This window comes from Saccoglossus kowalevskii, chromosome 8 (genome assembly GCF_978046115.1).
Source record: "Saccoglossus kowalevskii chromosome 8, keSacKowa6.1, whole genome shotgun sequence".
Classification (NCBI taxonomy): Eukaryota; Metazoa; Hemichordata; class Enteropneusta; family Harrimaniidae; genus Saccoglossus; species Saccoglossus kowalevskii.
In genome coordinates, this window is record NC_140648.1 from 17,586,600 (window position 1) to 17,607,901 (window position 21,302).

At 32.5% G+C, this 21,302-nt stretch overlaps 1 protein-coding gene across 1 annotated transcript in view; it reads right to left on the minus strand.

The window, feature by feature from the left end:
- Nucleotides 1-3,084: 3,084 nt before the first annotated feature.
- LOC102801437 (meiosis inhibitor protein 1-like) overlaps nt 3,085-21,302 on the minus strand; it is a 64,079-nt gene continuing 45,861 nt past the window's right edge. The window contains exons 10-21 of the mRNA XM_085502733.1: nt 15,887-15,916; nt 12,856-12,990; nt 11,764-11,922; nt 11,080-11,197; nt 10,322-10,443; nt 8,857-8,978; nt 8,180-8,288; nt 7,453-7,604; nt 6,869-7,035; nt 5,071-5,172; nt 4,231-4,393; nt 3,085-3,215 (exon numbers count right to left, since the gene is read on the minus strand). Coding sequence (XP_085358859.1) covers nt 3,085-3,215; nt 4,231-4,393; nt 5,071-5,172; nt 6,869-7,035; nt 7,453-7,604; nt 8,180-8,288; nt 8,857-8,978; nt 10,322-10,443; nt 11,080-11,197; nt 11,764-11,922; nt 12,856-12,990; nt 15,887-15,916 — 1,510 coding nt within the window. The remainder of the gene's footprint in view (nt 3,216-4,230; nt 4,394-5,070; nt 5,173-6,868; nt 7,036-7,452; nt 7,605-8,179; nt 8,289-8,856; nt 8,979-10,321; nt 10,444-11,079; nt 11,198-11,763; nt 11,923-12,855; nt 12,991-15,886; nt 15,917-21,302) is intronic.

A 21,302-nucleotide genomic window follows, 5' to 3' on the forward strand; every position in this document is an offset into this window, starting at 1 on the left:
ACCATCAATATGAGCTACCATTCTGAAAGAGAAATGGTTACAGCAATGAACCATCAATATGAGCTACCATTCTGAAAGAGAAATGCTTACAGCAATGAACCATCAACATGAGCCACACTTCTGAATGAGAAATGGTTACAGCAATGAACCATCGATATGAGCCACCATTCTGAAAGAGAAATGGTCACAGCAATGAACCATCAATATGAGCCACCATTCTGAATGAGAAATAGTCACAGCATCGAATCATCAACATGAGCCACCATTCTGAATGAGAAATGGTTACAGCAATGAACCATCGATATGAGCTACCATTCTGATTGAGAAATGGTTACAGCAATGAACCATCGATATGAGCTACCATTCTGATTGAGAAATGGTCACAGCAATGAACCATCGATATGAGCTACCATTCTGATTGAGAAATGGTTACAGCAATGAACAAGTCATGAATGACACTGCCTTCGCTAGTTGTCATTCTAAAGTTGCATGGACATAAATTGGCAAACATGATTTCTATGGCATTTTCAAGTTTATAGCACTCTCCATCCAGGTCAGCATTATTCTCAGCAAGGAAACCAGATAGCACCAAACCAGTACAACAGGTAAAATGACAAGGAAGTATACAAATCAGATCTGCAAATATGTAGAGTCAGTGTTGTGTCTGTTTAGATAAACTAGTTTGTGGCCCTGGATCAGTTTCAATATCTCTAATAAGGACAAGATTACTTCTCATACGACAATGATACAAATAAAGTGCAAAAATCCAGAAGAAAATTACCAAGTTTTTATTATTATACATTAATATTAACAAATCGTGTGAAATTGTATGTACAGAGAAAACACATATTTATGCTTTGGTTGACAGAACTTCTCAAAGTAAAAAATAAAGGACCTGCGAAACTTTATACAATTGTCAGACACGCAGTGAATAGTACCGATATGTTTTTGTAATACATGTAGTTCCAGTGCCTTTGCTTTCTGAGAAAAAAATCTGGCTCTGCACCTGAAAAAAAAAAAAAAAGAACATTTAGTCCAAAGTAAGCAGAGGTTGTAGCATATGTGCTCCCATTGGCTGTTAGATATAATTAAAAAAGATATTTGAGTCTTTTTAGTACGAAAAAATATTACTTAATAAATTTATACCAGCCAGAAAGAAATTGCAGTTCACACTGTACTATTTTAAACATGTTCTACCAAAGTCTAGGATGAACTAATTCAACAGTTTCCACTCTACAAAGTTGTCAAATTAATATTCACAGGATTCTGCAAAAATAAAATATTAAGAATGTGCAAAAAGCCAGAGTACTTGTGCCGAAAATTTCACTTGAGCTGAACCAAATGGATGCCAAGCTATCAAAAGTAATAAAAAAAAACTATTGAGAAAAATACAAAAAAATACATTTAATATAAAAGCAGATAGAAGTGCATAAAAAACTAATCAGCAGAGGTAGTGATCATGTAACCTAAGTGTACCGGTATGTCAAATTTCCTTTGAACTGGATTGCATTGTCTCAGATTGGCTGCTAATTTGCATATTAATTTGCATACTAATTAACATATTGTAGTTGTATTATATAAAAAATAAAAATATTATATAAAATAATATCCGGAGTTTTTAAAAAAAAAATGAAATATTAAGTCAACATCATTAAAATTGAGGATTACGTGAATTTGACCCCCTCCCTAATATTATTTCACATATCCCTTAAAAACATGGCCGCCGTTAAATCCATCTCAATCGAGGTCCGTAATTTATTTTCATGCTCATAATGGAGATAAATTATGGTAGCTAAACATTGAAATTGCCACCCTGACTTCAGTACCGAAATAAATAGCTGATTCCAGTGATTGGGAAAATGTGTCTCTGTTGACAGAGGTTCGATTTACCGATAAACTTCCAACACCGCATGGAGCATCATTGGAGGTCCCATTCACGAGTGCGTTATTGCGTTATTGGTATAATATTTACTTCAAAGGTAATTTAAAAGTGATGATAGATTCATTGATATTGAATTACAGTACTTTTCAATTTCATTATTGCTTTCAAGCAGTCACAGTTGGCCGAACTTGACTTGTGTTTTCTCGATAATTCTAGTCTAATGTGTTGTCACGAAACCAAGTTTCTGCTACAGTTGAACACCGGAAATAGCAATCGTACATAACAGAATCACGATCAGCGTGTTCTAAACTTTTACGTTTTTATTATTCCAGTATTTTATATGCCAAACGTTATTCCCAAGCCTCCTAAATGACGAGATAGACTTTCAATTTACACGTTTCATAACCAGTTCTTGAACTAATAGCAGGACTGTTTTTCTGGCAAAGTGTGACCAGCACTGTGCGATCGCGAGTTTCTCACCAAAATTAGGACACAAAAGGATAAATCAAAGTTCATAATAAGTACCATAAGCACAGTTTCTTACCTTTGAGATAGAATTTAATCTATGTAAGCCTTGTGCAAAGAAAGATACAGTCCGGAATAAAATATCCTCAGACGAAATCGCCGCCGATTTCCTCAGTGGTTGGACTGGCGCATGCGCAATACGGTATGCCAGTTCTCTTGCGAGATGTCGTTAAAACTCGGATTTTTCCAGCAAATTTCGGCATTTGTACTAGTGAAATGTTGAAAATCACAGAAAAATACAATGAAACTTTGGCGAATCAAAAAAATACTTGGCGTGCATATGTATGGCATTGAGATATACATTTGCACCAATTTGGAAAAAAATTGGACAGAGCATATCAAAGTTATAAGAGGTGAAAGACGGACGGACGGACGGACAGAACCCAATCTATAAGCCTTCGGCAGACTTCGTCTGCGAAGGCTAACCATCGATATGAGCTACCATTCTGATTGAGAAATGGTCACAGCAATGAACCATCGATATGAGCTACCATTCTGATTGAGAAATTGTTACAGCAATGAACCATATCCTTTAAAATAATCTTTAACATATGCTGAACTGCTAGGGTTGGACAGAATGCAGTAACACACACTGAACTTCCTGTGTACAACAGTAGAGCTACCCCACCCAAACATTGAGCTGTTATGTTTTGTTGTTGTTACATAATAATCTCAATTTACATATACCAAGAGAATGTTGACATACCGTGATAAATCAATTTGATGTTACTAACATCTGCTGGTAGTAGTTGTTGGTCACATTGATGATACATCTTTATCAATAATGGTAATAGTAGTTTAATATGACCTATAGTAGTAAAACAATTCAGAATTATAACAAACCACCATCCACACAAACTACACTCCTTGTGTTCAATGCAGCATTCAACATGGAATGTAATAAGAACCATTGGCATATATTTCCATCAAGGTGTTCACAGACATTTGCCCTGTTAAATAGGGGGCAACATATTTGTCACATTTGTTTCAGATGAGTTTCATAATTATTGATTTGGACATAATTTTTTTTACCCTGCGTGAAATATCTTTCGAAGAAAACCTGTCTATCCATGTTAATTAATGCATTAATTCATGAAAAATAAATAATAATAATAAATAAATAATATTCATTAGAATTTGTGACAACCACAAATAAGTGATTTGTTCACCACATGTTACCAAACAAAATATTGAGATATGAGACCCTTGGCTCATAAATCACTGTTTACGCACATTGTATATGTTTGACCCACTTTTGAGTGACAAGTAGTTCAGGGATCATGTTTTTATCTATCTTATGTGAACAACAGCATAAAACAGAAACATATTGTAAAAGTCAAGGAAGTCTTGTACAGTGCACGTTTTAACCTTTTCACTAACAGACTTTCTTGTCCAAATTTTTCTGCACTTTAATCTGTGAGCCAACAGACAAAAGTTCAGTCAATTTTCAGTTTTTTTATTTTTGTCCCAACCTTCGGAAGGAATAGACAGACTATAAACAGGACTATTTTGTGAATTTGTGATGAAAAAAGGGAACTAGGTAAAGGTAAAGCAAAAAGGTAAAGGTAGCAAACTAATTTTAATATCTAATTCATAAGAATTATGATTCCACCAAATAAGTCCTAATTAAAATTTAACAAAATTCAACAAAAGCCTAACAATACAGAGATGTTATAAATTTGCTGAAGTTACCAATGTTACCAATATATATATTTGTGAGGTGACTGGGGTCACATATCTATTGTTTCTATGTCAAACATACACAATTTGAGAATACTATAGAGTAACACCCAGAAAAGAAAACATCACAAGATTGAACATACCTGTTTTGGGTTTAGATTGAAGTATCATTCTTTGTAAGACATCAGTTAGTCTACTATTTAGAAGACTGAATGTTTCCACCTCAATGGTTTTCATAGACAGAAAGTCTTGCAATAAAGACACAATAATCTCCACAGTGTCATTAACACAATCAGTCAGTAATTCCTGAACAGATATAAAGTATAGCTCAACCTAAGCTCCACTCGCTGGTTTACCAAGACGATACAGTTTCTTTCAGAGGAGATACATTTTTGTAAGTTAACTCATTATGAAATTCATGATAACTGAATTATCTCACCATTCATTTCTTTGACATTTTTTGCTGACATTCAAAGCGGGAGAGTCGTCACCTGCGCATGCGGGGAAATTGAGTTCCAAGCGATGTTAACAACACACGCTAAAAATGCAAAGGCTCATGGGTAGATGCTTGTTTGTAAACAATGACACGCAATGACATCTGACGCATGCGCAGGCGACGACTCCCTCGCTTTAAACTTTTTTTCTAACCAAATCATTATTATCATGTATGAATCAAAAAAGGAATGTCAAATTTTCTTTACGGTGATAATAAAGTATTCTATTCTACAGATGCAGTTTAATGCAGCAAATACCAAAACTGAAATGTCAAATTTCATTTCTATTCATTAAACAGCTTTCACTCAACTGACTTAGCTTAGCAGGTACCTCCAGCATTGTATGACCCTACGTGTGTATTATGATTTATGTAAAATTAAACAGCCAAATTGCTTGAAAGTTTTAAACCTCAAGGTAACACTAAGTACAGCTTGAGAAAATTGATATAATAACCACTCATGGCAGTGCTGAAAATGTTGGCAACTTACCAACAACACTTGTAGGCATGTTGGGTTAGAAGAAAGCAACTCTTTGACTAAAGAGAAATCAGCACCATCTTTAGATTGAATTGTATTCAGCCACAACTCTGTCTGCAGTAAAGAAAAGATAAAACTAGCATTTAGTTAACAATAAAGAGGGTTTAATTCAAGTTCATGTTCTTAGTAAATGTATTAAGCATTGAAGAAAAAATATCTACACACTAAATAAAATAACAATTTGTAAACAAATTGTAATATGAGGTTATTACGAGGATACCGAAAAGTATGCAGGAAGACAGTACAGCGGGAGTATCGACCATCATGCAGCAGAGGTCGGTGCAACGGCATACTGTCTGAATTCATACTTTGCGGTATCCTCATAATAACCTTATTATACATCTTTCCCTCCCTATGATACATCATGGGAATGCTGAAATCCAAAAAGTTTAGAACAGAATCAGCAAACTTCTTTGTGTGGAGTCCGGTCAAAACCGTGGGTGTTTTTATTATTAGAGGACGCTTATGCGCGTTATCATTCCATATTTGGAATTCGCATTTCCTAATATGGTAAGATGAAAATACCCCGTAAAATACCGCAAAATTATGGCACATCTATGGCACATTATTATACATCTTTCCCTCCCAATGATACATCATGGGAATGCTGAAATCCAAAAAGTTTAGAACAGAATCAGCAAACTTCTTTGTGTGGAGTCCGGTCAAAACCGTGGGTGTTTTTATTATTAGAGGACGCTTATGCGCGTTATCATTCCATATTTGGAATTTGCATTTCCTAATATGGTAAGATGAAAATACCCCGTAAAATACCGCAAAATTATGGCACATCTATGGCACATTATTATACATCTTTCCCTCCCAATGATACATCATGGGAATGCTGAAATCCAAAAAGTTTAGAACAGAATCAGCAAACTTCTTTGTGTGGAGTCCGGTCAAAACCGTGGGTGTTTTTATTATTAGAGGACGCTTATGCGCGTTATCATTCCATATTTGGAATTTGCATTTCCTAATATGGTAAGATGAAAATACCCCGTAAAATACCGCAAAATTATGGCACATCTATGGCACATTATTATACATCTTTCCCTCCCAATGATACATCATGGGAATGCTGAAATCCAAAAAGTTTAGAACAGAATCAGCAACTTATGACTTGTGACTTATGGCGTTACGGTGACAGATATATAATAATAATATATATCAGTGTATGATTTTATGTTTATTGAATTGCCTATAGCATGTAGTGTGTGATATCAGTAAAAACCAACCAGAGAACAAAGAAATACTAGAGTATGTACACTTCTGATGACAGTGTCGGTATAAATGAATTGGTGTTTTTGCCAGCTTTATTCATTATGAAATTAGTTGTGTGTGAAAGTTTTTCACACTTGAAAGTATCAAACCAAAAAAAACATTGCCATCAATGTTTTTTTGGAATATTTCAATGTACTGGAAACTGATACAGAAAAATGTTCCCATTGTACCCCACTCTAATCCTAACTCCAACCCTCACCCCAAGCCCCCAAATCATTTGTATATGCCCCTTTAAATAACTATAGGTGTCCTCCGGAGGGGTTAGTGTTAGGGTTAAGGTTAGAGGGTGGGAGGTACAAAAGTATATGGGCCTGAATAGGTATTTTTTCTGCTGCCTGCTGGTATGCCATGCATTCATTATTTGTTTTTGGGTATATTTTTTGAGTTTTTGATTCATTTCAATAAAAGAATTCAATTTAAATTGTATCTTTTATTTTGATTCTACATAAGGTATTTTCAGCAATCAACCAACTATGCTTTTTGCATTAATAATCTTGGTGTCCATACTTACTAGTCTTTTGGTTAGATGCAGGGGAATAATTGGAGTAGAGTAACACCAACATAATACATCTGAGTGGTGGGTAAAAACAGCAGAGATTTCAGATACCCGATTCAATCCTTGGATTAACAAAGCACACCCTGAAATAAAATGGTGTGTAATAAACTTGTTATTGCACCCTCTAGTGTTCACCAAATGTGTTTACATTGTTTTTACATGCCGTGCACTTAAATTGCATATCGCATCAGTTGCATACCCATAAAACTAATAAATCTTTGCTTCTACAAAATAATAAAAATTAAAATATATAATCTACTAGGCAAACAGAAAAAAAAAATGAATGCATCATTACATAGACACATGCAAGCCAAAATATGTTTGTAAAATTTAAATACATCAAACTCTCACAGATCTATTTATGCTAATTTTTACATTTATTTACAAACATAAAATGCATGCGATTCTAAAAAAAATTAATACGGTACTGCTGTAATTCCTGTTATTATTTAAGCACACATACAATATTGTGTCTATTTTCACCCTGAGTTTTGACTTACCTTCAGTAGATGACTCTACTTGAGTGACATCATAGGAACCAGCAAAGAGAAATAAAACAAACTTTATCGCATATAATGGTAGACTTGAGATATCAGCATGGTTTCGTATAAAGGTTTCCAAGGCATCAACTAAGGAGTCTTTATCAACCAACCTATATATGGCAATGGGATAAAGACTATTCATTTAATCACCATGCTATATATAGAATAGAATAGAATAATGCTTTATTACATCCTTAATGAAATCTGACATTTCAGTTTTGGTAATTGCTGTATTAAAGTTTTTTTGAAATAAACTACAATCAAACTACACGTACAATACAATAATAGACTTCAAATAAACAACAACTAAATCACACTGAAAATATAGCACAACAGTACATTAATTAATTATCATCTTTTCTTTTCTTATTTTGTAGGCTTTCTGTATGTATAAGACAAGATGGTTCATATTATTATATATAAGACAAGATCGTTCAGCGTGTTTGAAAATTACTGTCACTGCTGTATTGTTTTACACTCCATAACGATAACAATCCAGAAAAGTTGTTGACTGTTTTACAGGACTGAAACAGGTTAAACCATTGTTACAAGAACCCAGTGTTTGGCTAAATATGAAAGTGTATTAAACACAAACTCCTAGTTTTGCTGAATTATAAGAACATGGCGTATCAACAGAAAACAAGGAGAGTATATATATAAAGAAACTGTTAAAGTTATATATTACCTGTCTCCATGGAGATAAGCTATGTATAAAAGTGAAAGAGACACAATTTGTTCTGATGTTATTCCAATGCTATCTTGTTCTAGATAACGTAGTAAATCTTCAACATTTCCTGAAAAAAAAAATAGAAGAAAAAGTTAAATAAACATGAGCCTGTTACCATACACATTAACGTCAAATTCTCTTCATAAGAAAACCATTCTTCATTTTGCAGAATTTTACCGTGGCTCAAATCCTTTTTTCAGGTGAGTTGGAATTACAAAAATTTTCGTAGTCATGTTTGAAGATGCATGTAACAAATAGTGTTTTAATTATATTCAGTCATAATCACATAATAAAGTAATTGCAATCACAACACTCTTACAAATCAATTCATGTATACAGACAACAATCTTGAGAAAATGATGATCAGGGGTTTCATTAAGAGCCGGTCGCCGTCCATATGGCTGGCTACAAGCCCAAATTGGCCGTCTACTTTCTGTTCCCTGACTGCCAACACCGGGCTCACTGCAGCGCTTTGCACTGCCGAGGGCCTTTGCATTTTATTTGTTGGCCTGTTGTTACAGGATGATGGCCTGCTATTAAATGCATTTGTGAAACCCCTGAATGATGCTCAGTTGCCATGCCAACCAAATAATATGAGATCATGATTGGCATGATGGGTGGAAAATAATACATACCTGTCAATGTAGGTAAAGTAATTTGTAATATAGGTATGATATTCTCAATATCTGGTACACTTTGATCATTCAGTAATTTACCACACAACAACAGAAGAAAACTGTTCACTGAACTCTCCAGACTGTAAAAATAAACACAGATACTTAGTTTTTGGTTTTCATTGCTGAACAGTTTAAAAAGAAGATAATAAACCTATTTTATTTTAATGATTATAAAAAACACTTGCTTAAAACATGCACATGCTGTTATTAATATGACATAGTCCCTGTCAGTTATAAATATTATAGTTTATGTTCATTATGTGACAAAACAGTAACATTTCCATAACTTCACATTTGATTAGACTACTAGTAATGTACATTTACAGTATTTTTCAAAGTAATACTAAGTAAAAATCTACAAAAGGCCTTTTATAAGAGTTACTAACCCAGTCACTTCTTGATATGTTAATTTTATGTCCATGGTTATATGGAGAAAAGATGCTGAAACTGACAAGTTGACAGAGCAAGTTACTATTTTGGATGTCTAACTATTCCCCCATCCCAAGATATGAGTGAAAACAAACTTCTCTCAAGAAAGCGCCACCTTTTCACAGATGGCTATTCAATCTCACCACGATTGGTGAAAACATTTTCAATTCTAGCATTTATTAGAATTGAACAGACTATAAATAATCAGTGAGATTTGACAACATAATGCTTTTTTGGTAAGAATACTAAGCTCAGAAGTTTTACCAAGCTTGAGAATTTAGTTTTTAAAAACCAAGTAGTTTGTTAGAATATTGAGTTATTTACATCAAAATTAGTTAAGCTAGTTAAATTCTCACCAAGAGATAAAATTTACACAACACAACATAATGGAGAAGACAAATAATTTCCAAGAAATTTGAGAAAGTGGTAGTTTCTGAATTTGTACACATAGTGATACGCCATGTTCTTAAAGTTCAGCAAAATGTTCTCACTGAGAAACACAAGTTTCTCATCTTTTTTATTTACATGCATTTTTTATTCAAATATAACCAAAAGTATTTTGGAGAAGAAATCACAACATTTCCCTGTGCTAAACTAGTGGTATTGACGTCAATCTTTATAAAAGCAAAAACAATTTAACCTTTCATTACAGATTAAAAAATAGTCCCATTTATAGTCTGCACAAAAATAGCCAAATTTTTGAAGTTAAAACTAAAAATTAACTCAAATTGTGCCAATTGGCTCCAAAATTAGGGTTCATTTCCAAAAAATATTGAAAAATATAAGAAAAAAGTGCAGACAAATTTTTAGGGAAAAAGTCAAGTGGTGAAAAAGTTGAAGAATTTCAACGAGTTCAGATCACGAAGCTTATACACCCAAAAGTAAAAATAGATCAATCTCATACAGTGATACATGTAATCCAGTTGTACATTCTGAAAAATAACAACACCATTTATTCTTACAATATTTGCAATCTCTGCAGTTATATGTTTACCACTTACCTAGTTTGCTGTAAAACTTGGAGACTGCCTGTTCTAGTTGTATTTGGTTCAATTTACTGAGAATGCTGAACAAACAGGCAAAAATATCACCACATCTTACTTTGTCGTAATTTGCCTATAAACAAAGTGAAAGAAAAGATGCTTATTCATAGTGCCACTCGAGATATTAAGTATCCTTTTCATCCTTTCTGAAGGATGTTGTGTGTTCTCAATAAATGAAATGTTGAGATATTAAGAAATGCAGTAATAGCAGCAGAAACAAATCTAAGAAGTTCAACTAATGGTATTTTGTGTTGAGGTAGAAGCCTTATTTCTGGAGCAACGGTTTTGTTAAGTTCTGAACTAAGTTCTGAATTCAGAAAGTACCAGATAGGAGCCAAAATGTGACACTTTTCTCAGGTTGTGGGTCTTGAAAATACAAAGTACTCGGTAGTTAGCTTTCTAAAGTCTGAGCCCTATATAACTATATTCTACCTTCAGATTTAATAATAATGTCATGAATTATATTGCATGCATTGAATCCCCCATAATCTCATGTCCAGAAAAATTGACAATGATTATATTGATGGAATTTCAATTCTACGAAATCAAATCAAATTTCAGTAAAGAACTGATAGTAAATGCATTCATTGACATTGTGCCTAATCATACTACTGTAGTCTCACACAACCTGGACATGCAGAGATTCACTGCTACAATCAAATGACAGAGGAGGTGGTGGTGGTGATGATAATAATAATACAACACTTACTAATATCACAGGCACACAGCTTTCATCACACAGATTTAACACAAATTCAGCAAACATCATCAATCCTGTATCACTATTAAACTTGACTGAAGAAGTTTCTTGCCACAGTATTTTTAGTCTGTGAAGTAAGAACACATAATTCAGAGATAACAAACACCAAATTGATCAAGGAATATATTCAGTTTACAGAGGTGTTTATAAAAGTCTCTATTGGAAGATCAATAGACAAGGGACTGAATGATGTTCTTGTTTTACTATTTTTCTGTTTAGACAGGGTAATTTAAAAGAAGGCATGTTCCACACCATACATTTTATGTTGACACAAAGTGGCCAAAACTGTATAAGCCATTTAGTAAAATTAATGAAATGAGTAAAACAGTGAGTAAAACATTTTGATCAATCACTGACAGACTCAACTGTAAATTGTCATGACTTAGAGTTCTGACTAGACCTCTACTACAGCTCACTGGTCAATACAGTTATAAGCGGGGGATTCTTCACCTATGCATGCGACAGATGGCCATAGCATAACATTGTTTACAAACAAGCATTTACCCATGAGCCATTGTGGTTTTACCGTGTGTTGTTATTGTCACTTAGGACTCTAATCTCGTGCATGCACAAGTGATGACCCCTCAGCTTTGAAATACCAAAAATGATTGAAAGAGTAAAATATAATATTACTTGATGGCTTTCTCCATCAGTTGTACAAGACACCTAAGGAAAGATTCTTTGACAGCTGTCTGTTGCGATGTGTTGATGTAGTGTTTTATTTCCAGCAAACAGCATTTCAAAGTCTTCTCTAATAATTCTAAATCAACTGTATTTCCCATATGATGCGGTCTGAAAATTTATTTTAAAAAAAGGGTAAACATTGGATGAAACAAAAGTATACACCTTACATAGTTTTTATAATTGTGTATGAACCTAATGTGCAGTAATATTGGCTGTTATCTAGTACCCCGATATACTGTTATAATTATATTATTATTACTGTTATGTGTGTGAACTTCAAAAAAGTTTGTCCTGTTTTATTGTAAGGGTACTTGTACATGTACACTACTGTAATACAGTGATGGGTTCAATTCTGTAATAAACATTGTCTAGTTTTATCAATTATAGCAGAGTAAACTGATGCACATTCAGTCTTGAAATCTTTTTTCGTGCATTTTTAATAGCAAAAATATTGTTGTTAATGCAACTAAAAATGGGATGAATGTAGAATATTTGTGTCCCTTTGAAGAGCCCTTCAGCTATCAACTGGTATTGTAGTTGGTGTATCATGTGAATGCCTACTTCAGTCTAGTTATATATATTCCCGCCATAGAGGGCAGAGTACTGAAACAAACATTCAATCTGATTTTGTATTCCTGCATAGTATTATTACTGATACACATTCAGTAAAATTTTATAGATTTTAAGTAAACTGAGGCAAAATTTGTTGCATATTTGATTACACTCAATCACTATTGTTACAGGTAATCATGAGAATCACGCCCTGAACCATGATTAAAAATAGGACAGATGATCAATTATGATACCCAAATTTCTTCAATCATGATATAGTCATTTTGTAAATTTGAACGAAATTGTTTTGATAACAGTAATGATGTCAAGCTAATAATCATGATAGTGAAAATCAAATGCACTATGATCAGTCTACTCTACAGATTCCTACCATAGAGGGCAGAGTAATAGACATACACAATATCAGTCCAGATGGATTTTGGGGAATGTCATTATTGTTGGAAGTGTTAATTTGACGTCTTCACTCACCGTAGGACAGCAATAAGTGTTGATGACACGGATAGAGCTACAGTTTTATTGTGTTGCTGTAATGCACTTGTGATTAAAACCAGAACTTGTGGCAGTAAAGTAACATTACTGAAGACGGGAATGTTCTCAGGTTGTCTGGAATTTGGTCAGAAAATAGATCAATCAATTAGAAAACAATGATATCAAATAATTAGAAAACAATAAGATTAAACAATTAGAAAACAATAAGATTAAACAAATAGAAAACGATAAGGTCAAACAATTAGAAAACAATAAGATCAATCAATTAGAAAACAATAAGATTAAACAATTTGAAAACAATAAGATTAAACAATTTGAAAACAATAAGATCAAACAATTAGAAAACAATAAGATCAAACAATTAGAAAACAATAAGGTCAAACAATTTGAAAACAATAAGATTAAACAATTTGAAAACAATAAGATCAAACAATTAGAAAACAATAAGATCAAACAAATTGAAAACAATAAGGTCAAACAATTTGAAAACAATAATATTAAACAATTTGAAAACAATAAGATCAAACAATTAGAAAACAATAAGATCAAACAAATTGAAAACAATAAGATCAAACAGTTTGAAAACAATAAGATCAAACAATTAGAAAACAATAAGATTAAACAATTTGAAAACAATAAGATCAAACAATTAGAAAACAATAAGATCAAACAAATTGAAAACAATAAGATCAAACAGTTTGAAAACAATAAGATCAAACAATTAGAAAACAATAAGATTAAACAATTTGAAAACAATAAGATCAAACAATTTGAAAACAATAAGATCAAACAATTAGAAAACAATAAGATCAAACAATTAGAAAACAATAAGATTAAACAATTTGAAAACAATAAGATCAAACAATTTGAAAACAATAAGATCAAACAATTAGAAAACAATAAGATCAAACAATTAGAAAACAATAAGATCAAACAGTTTGAAAACAATAAGATCAAACAATTTGAAAACAATAAGATCAAACAATTAGAAAACAATAAGATCAAACAAATTGAAAACAATAAGATCAAACAGTTTGAAAACAATAAGATCAAACAGTTTGAAAACAATAAGATCAAACAATTAGAAAACAATAAGATTAAACAATTTGAAAACAATAAGATCAAACAATTTGAAAACAATAAGATCAAACAATTAGAAAACAATAAGATCAAACAATTAGAAAACAATAAGATTAAACAATTTGAAAACAATAAGATCAAACAATTTGAAAACAATAAGATCAAACAATTAGAAAACAATAAGATCAAACAATTAGAAAACAATAAGATCAAACAGTTTGAAAACAATAAGATCAAACAATTTGAAAACAATAAGATCAAACAGTTAGAAAACAATAAGATCAAACAGTTTGAAAACAATAAGGTTAGCCCGTGCTAACGACTGGCCCTCCCAGTGCATGGACACAATTGAGTCTAGCCGAAATGCAAACATGTGAGATAAGCCTAAATCAGCTTAAATCAGCCTGTACTTCATGTAGTGAACACTACTTTTGTCATCCCTTTAAGAACACAAATATCATTATATTAGTTATTAAACACCATATGGTCCAGTTACAAGATGTATTGTAATCCATATCATTTGTGTGCACTCTTTGTCCTTTGTTTGTAATTCAAAATCCCAAAAGTCTATTTGTTCCATGCTTGATTTGAGAATTAAATGACAAAAGTTTTTAAGTAGAACACATTTTCTGTCTCTCCTGAGATGCAAAACCCATTTTACGTATGTTTTGAAACTAGTGCCAGCTAGTCCCTTACAAAAAAATCCAACAAGATTCCCATAGTACCTGTTCAATAGTATTTTGAAACATTGTTCCAAAATCCTATTGTACCTTGCCTATTAGGATACAATAGAACAAATTCTTATATGTGGAAATCCTACGAGGATTAAACAGTCAGCTTCAGATCGAACTTTCGAGATGTATACGTGCAAGATACTGCAACATTTAGAAATGAGAAGACAAATTCACTTTGCTTTACAGTGAATTACATCTGGTAGAAATCAAAAAGATTTATTATGGAAATGACAAAAGTATGTCTATAATCAAAAACAATTTTAAATTAATGATCCACCATGCACTAAATAGGGTTCTGTTTTTGAAGTGTTTATAAATAAAATAGAGCAAAAACAGTTTTTGGTGAAACTTGCAGAGAAACTGCAGTGACATTGCAGATTCCTTTCATTGAGCTTATATGCTATATGCTTGAAACGAAAATCATACACAGATGTAAATTTTATGCTTTTTTTTTTAAATTCGTGATATTATGCAAGCAAAATATAATACAGAACAGACACAGGAATTTATTTCAGTTGATTCACCGCTCAGGTGCGACGTGTAAATTTTAAATTTTTTTTTCAAATTTGCGATATTATGCAAACAAAATATAATACACAACAAAAATAATTGACACTGGAATTTATTTCAGTTGATTCACAGCTCCAGTGAAAGTAAACTGAAAATATAAACTACTGGTAATTCACAGTACAAATAAAAAGATAAGGCTACATGAGCTCACTATATTCATGTACCAGCTGGACACAAATGGTAGATACAGATTGTACATGTTTTGCTATAGTGGTTTAAAATGTTCAGATGTATCCAATTTAGGCCGTGTATTACTTCTCGAATGTACAACTGTTTTCGAACATGTACACCTAGAATTATAGCAAAGGTCACTTCATCTCAAAACGACAGTTCAATTGTTTTTACAAACATAACACTGATGAATAGAGGCAAGAATGTCCATAGTGAGGAGGATGTGGATGAAGCCCCCAGCAAGGGGATGATTTATTAGAATCTTTGGAAGGGAAGATGATAGAAAAACTGCGCAAATTATTATAGTTTTTCATGTTTTTCTAATATAAATACATGTATAACAAATAAAAAAACAAGTCTCAAATCCAGTTCTAATGGCCAATCCCTAAATTCGACGATGTTTATAGTTTATTATGAAAAACACATTGATCATGACTCTCTGTAGACCTACTTACTTATCTAGGATCTCTGCTAACATCTGGAATCTGTACAAGAAACAAAATAAACAATGAATACCATCAATTGTAAACCATTCCAATACATGCAAGAAAAGTCAGCTCAGCGTGGAATGATTTACAGTGTGTACAATTCCTAACTTACAGGGTTTATCTATACCAGTACATTGAATCTGTCAACTGGGTTTTGTATTTCAGTCAAATTGAAATGTCTCCCTCTAGTGGTGAATAATTGTAACTTGTCTCACCAGCTTTTGCGTACATGACCTTTACATGTACGCAAAAGGATAATATAGGACAAGATAGAGTACTGTAAAATCTGTATTAAAAGCCACAGCTTCTATTAAAATGGTACAATGCAACAGCGAGGATGCGGCTTCTAACATTAGAGCATCTACACATATGAGAAATGGTGAATTTTTGGGTCTCAATTGTTCATAAAGAATGGGTGCGGCTTCTATTAGGGATGCGACTTGTAATACAGATTTTACGGTATATAGAGACACATATTTAATCATGGACAGCCACACAAAAAAACGGTATGTCATAGGGCATATTTCACAGACGAAAGTACAGCCATTTATTAGTGAAATCAAAAAATGGAAAGTTTTCAAATTTACAGCAAGATTATAGTTGTCATAATTAATTTCCGGAAATAAAAATGAATAAAAAAAACTTTAGAGAAAAATTGATTTCAAATATTTGGGGGTGGGGGTGTCTCTTGCTATACCAGCAATTCATATTTGATTGGTGACAGGAAAGACGGAATGACATAGTGATGGATTTGGACAATAACAACATAACACAGGCTGTAAATAAGAGATACACAGCATCAGATCACATGATAACAGACACATATTTGGGACTGTTTATATAGCTGGAACAGAGTATGGTGCTGTATCTCGAGTTAAAATGTTGAGTTTTTGGCTATCAGGTCTTAAAAGAATGAATAACTTTTTTTTTATAGTAAGAATTGATTGCTAGCTAGTGAAAATAAAAAGGGTAATTATTTTAATGATGAGGTGTAATATTAACATCTTAAATGACAAGTACTAATTAAGACAATAAAACTGTAAGCTTTGTTGCTCATTTTGTTTGTTTTGTCATGTGGTCTTTCTTGTGGTGAGCAAAAAGTCAGGAAAATCATACCCCAAATGACATAAAAAAAAATTGTCATAGATGGTGAGCATTTAACATTTTTCCCTAGAAAAAAAAAAAACAGACCCACACAATGAAATTGAAGGGGTCAGTAGAAGAGTCACATGGCTATAATTCATAATTAGTGAAACATTTTCAAATCACGATCACTATTCACAAACACTCACTCACTAGCAAAATTTATCAAAAAAGGCAACATTCATGCATCAGATCCAATGTGATATGATGTCAGATAAATTATTCTCTGAAGATTATTGCAAATCTGATTTGCTAGAGTGAGCACAGTTTTACAATACAATCTATTTTGGGTGTTCAACCCCCATGGAAGAACTCTCAACCTATTGAATTCCCACTGGCCTAGAAATCACTTTTGTTTTATCAGTACATCTCTTAGGACTATTCCCAGAGCCTAAGTCTCATTGATTAGTCTAGCATCAGTTGTCCATGCCTCATAATTCATACCTCATTGATTTTCCCCTGTAGTTTTTCAAATTTCACCCCCCTGACTTTCTAATGGTCAGCCCTTAATACAATCTAATTTATCTATTGGCATTGACGGTTTCTTCCAAAAAACTTTCACTGATTTTCAAAAAAAAAATTACTTTTATATTATAATTGTTTATATTATTACTCATTTTTCTATAATTAATTTTAGACTAAATGAACATAATTTCATAATGCTTACAGGGGTTCATTCAAAATTTAGGCAGATTTCATCCCTGAAACATGACATACCTGCTACACAGCAAATGGGTGCAATACCGTTGATTATGCAATCACATCTACTTTTATTTTTGAAAATGTTCAGTATCTCAAAGTGCATGACCTATAATTAAACCTGCATCTCAGACCACTGCCCCATATCACTGTCTCTGTCTTTTAAAATTGATATTAACAATATTAACATAAAAAAACGTGAAGTCAAAATGAACATGAAACCACTACCAGCAAAATACATCTGGGACAGTGAAGCAAAACTAAAATATAGGCAACTTCTTGAAATTGCTAAAGAAAACGAAATTAGCGACATTATAAACAAAATTGATTCAAACAATTGTGATGATGTTGTTACAGAATTTAGTGCTTTGCTGTCATCAGTCGCGGACAAAACTGTCAAAAAAATAACACCCAAAATTAGAAAAAAGAAAAAAAGAGAAACCAAATTATGGTTTGATAGAGAATGCTGGGAAATTCGAAATGAAATTTAAATCTGCTAGCAAATTGTTTCAGCAATATCCCCTTGATCCGTTCACCAGGGGAAAATACTTTGTCATAAAAAAAAAAATATAAAAAATTAATTAAAAGGAAAAAATATGACTTAAAACAGCACCAGTTATCAAAGCTAAATGATTCGGAAGGTGAACCATCAAAATTTTGGAAGCTGTTACGAGACTTAAACTCAGATTGTTTAGATAACAACAACAATTCAATTGAGCCCAATGAATGGCTGTCTTACTTTAAAAAGCTTTTAAACAATAACAGTCTATCAACTGATTTAGAAACAAATCGCCTTAATAAAAACAATTTAAATGAAACTAGTCAAACTGATTGGACTGTTGAAAACAAAACAAACAGCAAAAATGATTTAAATGCCCAAATCACTATACCTGAAATCAAAAAAGCAATTAATCAACTTAAACTAAATAAAACATCAGGGGAGGACGAGCTCTGTAATGAAATGTTTAAATATGGTGAATTCTACATTCTTGAAGGGCTTCAAAAATTGTTTAGTCATATACCGTATATAATTCAGGCATTTTTCCAGCCAGTTGGAACACGAGCTTAGTCGTTCCTATTCACAAGTCAGGGTCCAAGACAATTCCTAATAACTACAGAGGGATTGCAGTATCTAGCTGCTTAGGAAAACTGTTTACCAGTATCCTGAACACTAGGCTAATAGCATACTTGGACAAACAAAATATTATTTCAAAGCATCAATTCGGTTTTAGGAAAAACTGCAGGACCACAGACAATCTCTTTATATTAAAAACAATTGTACAAACATATCTCTATAATAATAGCCATTCAAAAGATATAACCTCCAAGTCTAACAAAATCTATGCTTGCTTCATAGATTTTAGAAAGGCGTTTGACAGTGTGTGGCATAATGGTCTCTATTTCAAACTCCATAAAAATGGCATATCAGGTAAAATGTTTGAAATAATAAAAAACATGTACGAAAACAACAGGTACAGAATTAAAACAAAAGAGGGTTTAACTGAGAGCTTTAAATCAACAGTTGGAGTCAGACAAGGGTGCAATCTTAGCCCTACTCTTTTTAACATTTTCTTAAATGATCTACCTAACTGTTTCAACTCTGAAAACTGTGACTCCCCGGTTCTTGATAATTTAAAAGTAAGTTGTCTCCTATATGCAGATGATGTTGTCATTTTATCTAAATCTGCTAGGGGGCTACAAAACTGTTTAGACAACTTAAAAATATATACGTCAAAATGGCGCCTGGCTGTTAATACAGAGAAAACAAAGGTTATTGTATTCAATAAATCAAACAGAGCCCTGAGCAATAATATATTCTTCTTCGCTGAAAAAGAAATTGCCATAGTTAAGCAAATTAATTACCTGGATATAACTATAAGTGCTAATGGCAAACATAAAGAGGGTATCAATAATTTAAAAAATAAAGGGATGAAAGCTCTCTTTGCTTTGAAATGCAAACTCGGTTATGACAACTCACTAAACATACCCCTCCAACTATCTTTATTTGACAAACTGATAAGACCAATTATTGTATATGGTAGTGATGTTTGGGGTGATGAAAGCACAACTAAGTCTGCAATTGAGGATGTCCATCTTTCATTTTGTCGGTTCATTCTTGGTCTCTCAAAATTCACACCAAAAATGGCTGTTTATGGTGAGCTAGGAAGGTACCCCATTGACTGTTTTATCAAGAAACAACAACTTAAATATTTCAACCGGGTAACAAACTCTGATAACACATTACTAAGAGAAGCCTACTTAGTAAACAAGAATGTAAAAAGTAAATGGTTTACAAGTGTAGAAACCCTCATGCAAGATTTAGATGTTGTCACCATTGTAAACTCAAGTGAAAAAATAATTAAGAAAAATTTAGACTTTATTCATAAAAAAATAAACAAATCATTTGAGAACCAATGGATCTTAGACATGCATAATGATAATAGAAAACTAACCTTGGCTAAAAACAAACTAAGAACATACAGACTTTTCAAACAAGATTTAAAAATTGAAAATTACCTAATTAATATGCAGAACCATGGTCTTAGAAGGTTAATTGCAAAATTCAGGACAAGCAACCATGACCTTAAAATTGAGAAAGGCAGACGTAATAATGTGCGGCTGGATAAAAGAACATGTGATATGTGCAGCCAAAATATAGTTGAGGATGAGCAACATTTTGTAATGAAATGTCCAGCTTACAGTCACCATAGGGACAAATTATTCCTGACTGCACAAAATAAAATTCCAAATTTTGAAAAAGAAAATAGTCAGAATAAATTCATTTTGATTATGGCAAACCATACTCTAGCACCAGCCTTAGCTGTCTTCTTAAAAAACAGCTATGGAACAAAACAGCAACAACTATCAGTGTATTAGGCCACATTCTGTGTTCATTCTATATTCTGTATTCACCATTGGCTGTATTTTTTGTTTTTGACTTGTTTTTTTGTTTTTTTTTAGAAAAGTTTTTATTTTTTGTTTTCTTTTTTAGATTGTAGTTTTTTTTTTTTTTTTTTTAATTTCTTTCTGTAAGACCCTTTTTATCCTTTCCTAAGGATTTTATGCGTCTATTAAAAAAAATATATAAAATATATATACCGATAAGCTGACTTTGGCCTGTAGCAACACATTCATTTTATATCAAGACATAGTATAGTATATTTTATTTGACACAAAATAATGCCTGCAAAATGCATCATCTATGGCCAATATACATTACTTTATATTACATATATACAAGCATGATGTTTTTACTTTTTAAGTGTTAATATTTTTCTTTTATATCCTATATTGAGTATTGACATATGATGAAATTCCGGTCCGCATCACAAATTACCCCAATTAATGGCAATTAATGTGTTGTAGGTTCCATTAATAGACCTGACCTTAAAATTTGTGTCTGTTTTAAAGTTTAAAATACTTATTTTTGTCAAATACTGTTATTTTGCAGCATGTGGCAATAATTCCTTTCTGGAAAATTACTTTACAATCTGGAGAATTCACTTAAAAAAATGACCATATGATTCTAAATACAAAGATT